The following is an 11441-nucleotide window of genomic DNA, read 5'->3' on the forward strand; positions in this document are numbered from 1 at the left end:
GGGGGGGGGTCATTAGAGTGTAAGCTCTGTGCTTACTTGCACATTAGGACATGTTTGGGGGCAGAATAGATTTTGGATGCCAGAACATTCGATCTCCTAGCACTTTGTTTGACTTTTCGATGTCAGTTCGGCTTTTATGAGATTTGAGTGTTTGGGATCTGCTTTCAGTGATACAAATGGAGGAAATGGGTGCCGTGGTGACTGTGGTGTCCGGGTGACACGGTAACAATAACCTTTGTTCTACCTCTTCCTGTACTGAAGGTTCCTGCATGACGGTCTAAACCACCAGACCCAAATCCAGGTTCTGTGTGTTACACCCGCCTCATAATCTCAACTTCCTTTTACTTTCCCTGACTGACACACCTTCTCATCCTTTTATGTCTCCCACCCTCCCCCTCTCAGACATCGCAGCTCGCAGTGGGAGGGTTTCAACAACAGAGGGCGGCGCTGTCAATCTAGAAAGCAGTGGGCGGGGCTAGGTGTGGCCAAGTTCTGATTGACAAGCAACATGCTAGTTACAGTGCTGATGGCCACTCCCCCCTACAACGGCGCTGTCAATCTAGAAAGCAGTGGGCGGGGCTAGGTGTGGCCAAGTTCTGATTGACAAGCAACATGCTAGTTACAGTGCTGATGGCCACTCCCCCTACAACATCTTCTCCTCCCTCTGTAAAGCAAACAGACGCAGCCTACAAGGAGGGGTGACAACTCTGCTCTGAATTCAGGAAGAATCGCAGGAAGCTACATTAGGTGGACTTCACTGGCAGGATCAACAGGCATTTGTGGGACTTTGCGGGGACTAGAAGGAAACTGTAAGGGCAGCAGATACACTTTTTATTAGGTGCTGCAGCACATTTATTTTAATGGGAGGCCATAGTTTTACTTCCAATTAGGGATGCACCGATACCAGTAATAGTATCAGTGCCGATGCCGAGTATTTGGGCAAGTACTCGTACTCACCCAAATACTCCGATGCCTAGCCCAATACTTCCTGTATCAGGAAGCCGGGCAGCGAGTCATTACATGCTGATTGGTCAGGAAGCCGGGTCCATGCTCCCTCTTCACTTGTTTTATTATTTTTTTATCACTTTTTACGTTTTTTTGTCACTTAACTTTATTGTTATTACACAGGGACTAACACACCTCTAGGTGATAGTGTTTAGAGGTGACAGGGTCTCTTTATTTGGGCATCAGGGGACTATTAGACCTGATGTCTCTCCTGCCCGGGCAGTACCGAAGCTCCTGCACAGGATGGCTTGATCGCCGGACTCTGACAGCTCTGAGAGGACAGCACTTCCTGCTTCATTCATCGGGGGAACCGTCTGATCCCGTTCTCTATCCTGACACAGTTTGCTGTGGTCCCAGGCGGGAAAGGGGGGCAGTACTTTAGAAGGGGGTACATGTGATCTGGCAGCCTTCCACATGGCTCCTACTCGAAAGCTCTCCGCCTACTGAAACCAATGACACCAAGATCATGGCTGCAGCAATGATTACATTGTATCTAAGGCTTTTCTTTCAGTATTGGATGGAGTAGGACGTGGTTAAATGTTCTGTCAGGTTTGTAATTTTTTCTGTCTTTAATCCCGATGGCCAATGTCACAGAGACAGGAAGTGATGGGCAACCCAAAATGTTACCAGAACAGGAACAGAGGGGCAATCTGACAACAAGGACGCCTGTTCCCGTGACAACTGTCTAAGAGGGGATTTCCTCTCGCTTCCTGATCCTCCGGCTTCTGACTTTCCGAGTCACTAACCTGGAACGGGTAGGCGGATCCGGAAAGTCAAAGAAATGTTCGGGAACCCACGTCTGCATACTTGTTCTAAAGTAAGTGGCTCAGGAGGGTCGGCGTGACAGCCAGGCACCTGTCATTTTCAGCTGGAGAGTGCAGCACCTCTGTGTTTACTTTTATATCAGAAGTCTGAAGTTTCCTGCACAGCAACATGTGATCCTATCGAACTCTACTGCATTTCATACTGCTGTCCATCTAACATGGGGAGCTTCCTGGGAGGATTGGAGAGCAGAGTGAGGATCTCACTAGCTTGCTGCTTCTCCATCATCATCCAATCACAGGCTTTGACAGGTCCTGGACTTCACTGTATTGCTCAGCCTAAAGCTGGCCATACACCTATAGATTAGCTGCAGATTTTCTGTGGTCAGATGGAAAAAGTGCAACAGATTCCTCCATCTACGCTAAACTGTGTGGATGGAGGAATCTCCCGCTGGGCCAAGCTTCAGTATCTATACCTGAACAATGCCGGCTTCCAATCAGATTGTTCAGGTATTGTGAGAGCCAGCGGGGCCGACTAGCAAGATACTAAAGCTTGGCCCAGGGGGAGATTCCTCCATCCACACAGTTTAGCGCAGATGGAGGAATCTGTTGCACTTTTTCCATCTGACCATAGAAAATCTGCAGAAAATCTATAGGAGTATGCAAGGGCGTCCCAAGGCCAGGAGTCACCCAGAGCGGGTACCAGGTGACATCATTGTGCATGCACAGCCATCTTGCTGATACCTGCCGGCAGCCATCTTGGTGATTGACGCCGGCAGCGAGAGGAGGGGACGTTCACCGAGCGGGATAATGAATGCCACGGGTCCCCTCTTCTCTCCTGCAACTGTCGGGCTCTCGTTCCGTGACCGAGTGCCCGACTTTTCAGAGGGGGTGACACCAAAATGACTGTCAGTCCTTTTGGCGTCACCCCTCCAATGGTGTCACCCGGCTGCGGGCAGCACCCCCTCTAGTGATGCCACTGGGTGTATGGCCAGCTATAGAACTGCAGGCTTTCAATAGCTATGTCACCCTCCGGCTATACAGCGTGTGAATCACCTGAAACGCCGGACAGAACTGCAAATGTTCTGAGAGGAAGACGAGTTCCCATGTATGCGTTTCCACGCTGCATTTGCCTGGAGTTCAGCTCGAATGGATCCAGCTGGGATCAGTTGCTTTAAGGTGGTCATAGACACGGGCGCCCCGAGGCTGGGTGACACCCGGAGCGGAGACCGGGTGACACCCCGCCGTGACGTCAACGTGCATGCATGGTTGTCTTTTTGATCTTTGTGATGGACGCCGGCAGAGAGAGGAGGGGATGTTCACCTGGCAGGATGAGGTATGCCGCCGGGTCCCCTCCTCTCTCCTGACACTGACGGGCTCTCGGTCCATGACCGAGTGCCTGACTTTTCATAGGGGGTGTCACCAAAGTGACTATCAGTCATTTTGGTGTCACCCCACCAGTGGTGGCACCCAGGTGCGGGGCGCACCCCCCTTGTGACGCCACTGCATAGACATACCCATTCATCATCGATGAAACCATCCAGCCACGGAACACATATTGAAAATACGATCCATCAGAAACAATCTGCTGAAAAGAGTCATTTCATCGATCTGCGTTGTGATTGGTTGTCTGACACACAGGCAGATATTCCAATAGAACAATTGATAACATTCCAAAGTGGCCGATCAACTTGCCAGCATTGAAAGCGATCGAAAGTTTACTAAATCGATGGAATGGAGGACCCGTCATGTACCGTTCTTAGTTCATTCGATGGTTTTAGCTGCATTGATACAAAAAAAGTAATTTCATTGGATGATTTCATCCATCTATTATTTTATATTCCCAGCTTGGATATCCTCCCCATAGAATGACACAGAGTGCTGGGATTAGTGGCGGGTGCAACCACGGGCGTAGTACAATGACGAGTCATCCAGGATTAGCAGCAGGAGGAAGACGGAGCACAGGGGAACACAAAGAACGACGGGGCGCCCACATTGCTGCGCTTCGGATCAGTACGGAAAGAGACCCCAGAATCTTCTTTTTGGGGAGGGGGTAGGAGTACTGCGCATGCATGTGTACAAAGAAAACAACAATGAAAGTTGTTTTTAGAAGCAGGGAAGTGTAAGTACCCGAAGTGACGCTTGCAATCCCCTGCTACACGCACTTGTGGCGACAGGGACCGTGCTGACAGGAGGAGGAAACAGTGTGAACACCGCTGCTGCTCCTTTGCTGTCTAGTCACAGACAGGCGGGCACAGAGGTGATCTGGCTTTATTGCTTGACTGCAGCAGAAAGAAGTCAGGTCAGCAGCACGGCTGTGCAGGTGTTCCAAACGTTTGTGACTACGTTAGAATGTGTGACCCGCCCAGTTTTTTTCGGCGGTGGAGTGTGTGACCGCCAATAGGTGAAGCATTCCAAGGCTTTGTCAGCTGTTCCAGGGCACACGGCATCGCAGAGCGTATGTGCAGAACCGATCTGCCCTGGAACAGCTGACAAAGCCTTGGAATGCTTCACCTATTGGTGGTCACACATTCCACCGCCGACAAACTGGGCGTGAATTTGTTAAAATGTGTGACCGGTCACACATTCCAACCTAGTCACAAACGTTGATAGAACACCGGCTGACAGGGCTGTGTGAGTCTCAGGGCCGCTCGGACAGAAATACAAACCCATTGCCTTTAACGTACACCTTTATGGAGGCTGCCAGTGTTCAACTCTCCTTTTATAGATGCTAGGTGCCTGGTTACTATACTGATTTTTCCTTGAATCTGAGTGTGCTTTGTGCAGTTATCCAGTGTGAAACTTGGAGCTGCCTGCAATAAAGACTGGTCACTGCTGCTCTCTCTCTCCCTCCTTGTGCATGGTGACTAGTGATGAGCTCGGGCGGGTTCGCAAGCGCCTCGTGCCGAGCCCGCCAGGAAGCCGTCAGCGCGCAGGGCCAATCACAGGCACTGAGCCATTTTCCGATCTCTGCAGCTGCGGACCGGGAACATGTCTCAGTGCCTGTGATTGGCCCTGCGCGCTGACGGCTTGCTGGCGGGCTCGGCACGAGGCGCTTGCGAACACGCCCGAGCTCATCACTAATGGTGACTGGTCTTGTCTCCGCCCCCCCCTGTAGTTTTCTGCATGCTGCCTGTAGTGGGTGGGGCTTGCCCCAGCTCTGATTTTGCACAGGCTATGTACAGCCCACGTATGATGGCACGGCAACTTTTAGAAGTTAATAACTGGGCTTGCAAAGGCATTTGGTGCACACAAAGTAGATCTATATCCTATGTGCCTATTGAAGGTTTTTGTGCTCAGGCAGTTTTAACTTCTGTCTCCGGACACGACAATGGGCACTGCATATGTAGAGTAATAGCAGACCTTTTTATGTATGTTCAGATAACAATTCTAGTGCTTGTTTGACTTTTCCTTCTGCTTTGCTCTGCTGTATGGCTCTTGCTTAACATTTGTTTTACATACGCAGTTAATGAAAGTGCCAGATAGATAAGCGTCTGGTGAAAATGGCTGGCTTCCTGGACAATTTCCGATGGCCGCAGTGTGAATGCATCGACTGGGGGGAGAAGAGGAACACCATCGCCTCTGTAGTAGCCGGCATTTTGGTAAGTGATTTCAATTCTTTACACGTCCTCAGCCCTGCTGAGAGCAAATACTGTACATAAGGGGGTGCTCAATGTACTTGGGAAAGGGCATTAGGGATGTCATCCTGATCCTGGAATCAATACCCATAGTTAGGCCCTGTTCACACGGGCACACACGACGTGTGTACAAACTTGAGTGGCTCAAGCTTTAGCTTTGACGTGGACAGTCGGGGGAGTAAGAACAGGGATCATCGACCACAACCAGACATCTAAAACCTATAAAATAGTATTCACTCAAACTTGTACACATGCCGTGGCCGTGCCAGATTTACAGCATGTCGCATTTGGCAGGTGGTGCCGCTAGCCAAATGCGACCATTGCTGTTAGTGGGACCGTGCGCATAACTGCTGCCAACTGCTTGTCACATGGTTGTGGCGCATTATTATAATGCAAAATTCCCCTTGGGATCAAAAGAAGACAGTAAAAGCAGGCATTCAGGAGGCGGCAGTAGGTCCTCCTCTGTAAAGCGGCTGTCGACTCTCCTCTGAAAGGCAATCTATCACAGATTGATTTTTAATGGGCGGTAAAGTTTGCCACTCGTGTGAACGAGGCCTTACAGATTTAGGACTAGTATGCGGGCCTGGAATTAAGACTTTTCAGACTTCACTGGCTTCCTGCTTGTGTAAGTCATTGACTCACCAGGTAAAAAGTCAAAATCAGGATAAGTTAGGATCAGGAAATACCCAGCACTTCTGGCCATGAAGAGCACGTGATCCAAGTCACACCGCACTGGAACGCACAGCATTGTGGTACCACGTGTTCTGGTGTGGGCAATCGAACTGTGGGCGAGAGGTGAGTTTGGGGTGCGATTGCATGGGACTGTGCGATTAACGCACTGTACTAGTATGAACGGGCCCTCACAAACACTGACAGCACACACAACCACAGACAGAACCTCACACATTCACAGACATTTTCATACACACTCCCAAAAAAATGTTTTTTTCTTTTTGTAAGATCCACTCAGTCTGCCGGTCTTACAAGAACTGGAGTGGATCCTCAGCCTGGGGTCCAGTGCTGGGCTGCTGTGCTGTGACGGAGCTCCATCCATATGTGCATTGCTTGCACAGCTCACTTGCACAACCTGTAATGAGGCCAGGAGCCAGAATGTGACGTCACTCGGGCCCAGGCACATCTACAGGGCATACAAGGGAGCAGTAAGCAAGTGACGTATGGATGGAGCTCCCTCGCGGCCATACCCCCAGCCCACACCACTTCAAGCTGACGCTCGGCACCAGGCAGCATATTTTGAATGGCTGCTCGGCACAAGAAATGACAGTGCTGTGCTAGGGGGAGGCTGAGGAGCCCATCACCTAGCGCTGTGGAAGGCACATGGCGACCTACTGAACACAGGGTTGTGACCCACTTTTGGGTCGCAAACCCACCAGTTTAGAAACACGGCTATAGAAGATCAAACAAAGCCATGGGAGAGTGAGAGGAAGGTGAGTATAATCAGCTGTGGAGGTCGGAGGTTGACTGAATCTGTTGCATGGTCTGCATGAGCGAAGGACAGGTTCCCTTTAAAGAGGATTTTGACTTTCAGTTAGAAAGTTCTTCCTAAGGAGCCCCAAGTCTACTATCATTCAGAGCCGCTTGGAACTCTTTAGCATCTATGGTTTATTAATGGCTTTCCGAGAGCATGTAACCCTTCCATAACACATCCAGTGGTGGGCTGTGTTGTACTGGTAGCCTTAGGGCTCAGTGATGTAGTACAGACAGAAGGTAGGTGTGCGGTTTAAGCACAGGGCATCCCTGCTACTCAGCAGATGAGGGGAACCCTAACCATTTTCACCTTTTTACTGGAAATGGATATTCTCTCCATGAGTGAAAAATAATCTAACTGTAGCTGTGAAAAATCTCCCATCTAAACCACAGATATAAAAGTTGAATTCCATTTTACAGTTATTGCTTCATATACATTTCTAATGTGTGCGCTCTGCTGATATTTCAGTTTTGGGTGGGTCATGTATGTCTATAATATAAAGACAGTAAAGAAGGACTTCCATGCTAAAACTGGAGGAATATAACATGTGTCATACCAACCAATGGGCCATGTTTCTGTAGAGTGGAGATCGTGAACATAAGCTCCTGATTGGTTGCTGTGGATAACACAGTCAAGTTCAGCCAGTTTTTCTACAAAACATGCACTGAATCTGTAATTTGCCACATGAAGTTTCCTGTTACCTGTGAATGTCTTTGCTCTGTAGAGCAATACAAGGAAGTTATTTTTGCTTGTAAGAGGAACTTTACCCATATCTTCAAAATAACAACAAAGGCAGCCTTAGAAATGTTTAGTAATGACAATCTACAAACAGATACTTCTATATAGTTGCAGGCTTTGTATTCTTTGCATACCTTATTTCTCTTTTCTGCCTCATTCTACTTACAGTGGTCATTTTAACTAAGAGCAGATTAATATATCTCCCTTTACTTCCTGGGACTCTGGCACATGTGACTAGGACATGTGACCATGCACATCATCTCAGGGGAGGAAAATGCCTTTCCCTGAGATTTCATGAGATTACAGATGAGATTTCCCAGCAATGCTCTGCTGATGTCACCTTCCCAGGATGCAATGCTTGGGCACAATACATCATCTGTGCCAAAGTGGATCAGGAAGTGGAAAAAATAAATTGTAAGTAAAATAAAAATGTGTTTGATTAGCTAATGAATGTAAGATGATTTCATGTCAGCACGCAGAGCTGTATGCTGAAGTGATTTTTAGTCAAAGGGCGGTAAAGGCAACAAGGGAACACACACACCTACACTACACTACACACCACACAACTACACACTACACACACCTACACTACACACCACACACACCTACACTACACACCACACACACTACACACACACACCTACACTACACTACACACACCTAACCTACACACCACACACACCTACACTACACACCACACACACTACACACACACACCTACACTACACTACACACCACACACACCTACACTACACACCACACACACCTACACTACACACCACACACACACACACCTACACTACACACCAAACCAACACTACACACCACACACACAACTACACTACACACACCTACACTACACACCTACACTACACACACACCTACACTACACACACACTACACTACACACCTACACTACACACACACTACACTACACACCTACACTACACTATACACCACACACACCTACACTATACACCACACACACCTACACTACACACCACACACACACACCTACACTATATACACCACACACACCTACACTATACACCACACACACCTACACTACACACCACACACACACACCTACACTACACTACACTATACACCACACACACCTACACTACACACACACCTACACTACACACACACCTACACTACACACACACACACGATACTAACCTTATTTCTAGAGCCGCAATCTCCTCTGGTGTTTACAGCCCACCTGAAGAAAATCTACTTGGCCATCCCGGGGGAGTACTAGGTTCCCGTTGACTCGAATGAAGCTATGTCCAGACTGGAGATCCTTGGTATATGACCACATTCAAGTCAATGAGGACTTATGGCCAACACTATGCTTCCTCTTTAATATCCCATTGGAAGCAGTTATGCCACAAAACAATGCCCGTTGATCCTTCTAGGAATCGTGAAAACTTCCTGTGCTGTCTGCCTGTTCCGACTCCTATCAATTACATATTTCTTGGGTAAGTCTGAGGACTACGGAACCACACCCCTCTATGTAACGTAGAATAAGAGAGAAGGGGTTTCTTACTCCTGTTTCTGATGTTCTGATATAGTACGGTAAATGAGTATTGTCATGCTAGTACTGAAGTGTGTTACTGGCAGGATCACCAGATGAAAAGAAAGGAAAAAGACTGAATAAATAAAAACGAATGCGGCCACCACATCTAAGGATTGGTAAGCTGCAATACATTACGTTATTCGTTTTTGAGTTTAGATACACTTGAAGGTTCAGCATAGGCAAAGCACATGTTTGCTTTTAATTTTTGTCAGGTGAAGAACAGTCAGAATCAGCCTCACAGTCATGTATTTGTCTTACAAGAGCTTGGTGTATTTCATTAAAGGCTAAACTCCCCCCCCCACAGTGCTAATATAAGGACTTGCCTTAAATGATGCCTCTTGATTTGATCTTCCTCCTTCCTGGCCTTTTCAGCTGTCCCTCCAGCACTGGTGCAGGTCTCCGATCCATCGCTGACTCCTCTGTCCTCCTCTTCTCTGATGTCCCACGAACACGTGATGTCCAGTTGCCACGAGGCAACTGGACTTGCTGTATGTTTCTTGAAGACGTTTCACTGGTCATCCATCCAGCTTTCTCAATTCAGAAATTAAGTGAGAAAGCTGGTTGGATGACCAGTGAAACGTCATCAAGAAAAATACAGCAAGTCCAGTTGCCTTGACTTATTTTTTACAGATATACCATGACGTGGATGAATGAGAACCTTCACAGACATATTTACCTGTACTAGAACAACGCTGGTGCTTGGTCAATCTAAAGTGACTCACGCTTACACAGAAGTAAAGTGATTTTGTGATGCCAGTGAGGGGGCATTAAAGTTACCCAGTTTCCCTGCCCTATTTTGGAAAATCACAAATTCGCTGTAAAGTGGTTGTAAACCAAATAACTATTTGTAATTTTCCAGGTAGGGCAAGGTGCCAAAACAAACAAAATACCAAGAAAAATGTAAAAAGAGAAATCATTTTATTTTATGTGTTATTCAGGTCACATGACCACTTTGCTTCTCCTTTGGTCTGCACGGCTCTGGTAGGAGTGGGGGCCCATGCCACAGCGCATCACAGGCCTCTTCCCTTGGCCGTGGAAACTGGTGTGAAGGGGAAGTGGTCAAGGGACTTAGACAAAACATTGCTTCAAAAACGGAAACATTTTCATAATGCGATTTGTTGCACTTTTACTGTTCCTTCCTCCCATAAATTGTAGAGTTTATTGCCAGAGGTGGAGCCGCAGTCAATCAGGTGCAATGATCCGCTCTGACAGGTGACAGGGACCACTTAGACTAGAGCATCAGAATTCAGTTAGCCAATGTGGTAAGATCCACACTGTGGTGGCAACGCTGCAGAGGCTAGGTGAGCCTGCATATCATTGCCACTGCAAACCAGGAAAGGAAAGTCATTGGCAGGATCAACTGACATTTTCCACAACACAAATCTTATACCAAACAAACAAAAGGAAAATGTAGTTACCTAGCATTTTCCTTTTGTTTGTTTGGTATAAGTTTAGGTTTTTAATTGGGACTGTTTACGTTTTTTGTGGGGTTTACAACCATACAACCATTTTAAATGACGGCACTTGGTGCCACATATGCAAAAAACTCTAATAGCAAAAAGTCTTAGTGGTAAATATCTTGGGTGTTACATGCATATGTTTCTTTTTAGTTTTTTTCAGGCTGGTGGATTATGATAGACGCAGCAGTGGTGTACCCGTCACAGGAAGCCCTGAACCATGCTTTTCACACCTGCGGTGTATTTTCGACAGTGGCGTTTTTTATGTAAGTTGACTTTCTGCAGAGTGATGTTCAAAACTCTTTGCCTGTCTCTGGAACCCATAACAGCCTGTCTACAGTCCTTCTTTCTGAGTGTACAAGACTGATGGTAACTGGAATCCCCCAGCATGGAGCCATGCTATGTCATGATGCATCCCGTGATGTTCCGCAGTCTGGGAAGTAATGTTCATTTTCTTTTCATTAGACAAGTTTAGTTTAAATTGTACCTTAGTTCACCTTTGCAAAAAAAGTTAGTTCACCTTTGCAAAAAAAGTGCCTATGCACTCCAGTTTCTAAGGTTTTAAAGAAGATGCTTAAAGGAGAACTATGAGGGGAGTGCTTTTCACTCACCTCATAGTTCTAGCCGACCTGTGACAATGAGACTGTCACAGGTCGGCTCAGTAGATCGAGAGGTGAGCGAACACATACCGGCGTTCGCTCACCTCTCGATCCTGTCACAGCTCTCTGCTGTGACAGGGGAGGGGCTGGATTTCCCCCTCCCTGCTCCGTGCCG

General features: G+C 47.4%; 1 protein-coding gene across 1 annotated transcript in view; it reads left to right on the forward strand.

Annotated features, from left to right (window-relative positions):
- The window catches only part of TMEM50B (transmembrane protein 50B), a 26438-nt gene that overhangs the window by 1912 nt on the left and 13085 nt on the right, over nt 1-11441 (forward strand). Inside the window, exons 2-3 of the mRNA XM_018565143.1 lie at nt 5233-5368; nt 10821-10933. Of these exons, the coding sequence (XP_018420645.1) occupies nt 5270-5368; nt 10821-10933 (212 nt within the window). The 5' untranslated portion in view covers nt 5233-5269. The remainder of the gene's footprint in view (nt 1-5232; nt 5369-10820; nt 10934-11441) is intronic.

Source organism: Nanorana parkeri, unplaced genomic scaffold (assembly GCF_000935625.1).
Source record: "Nanorana parkeri isolate BGI_ZX_2015 unplaced genomic scaffold, ASM93562v1 scaffold817, whole genome shotgun sequence".
In the NCBI taxonomy this organism is placed as follows: Eukaryota; Metazoa; Chordata; class Amphibia; order Anura; family Dicroglossidae; genus Nanorana; species Nanorana parkeri.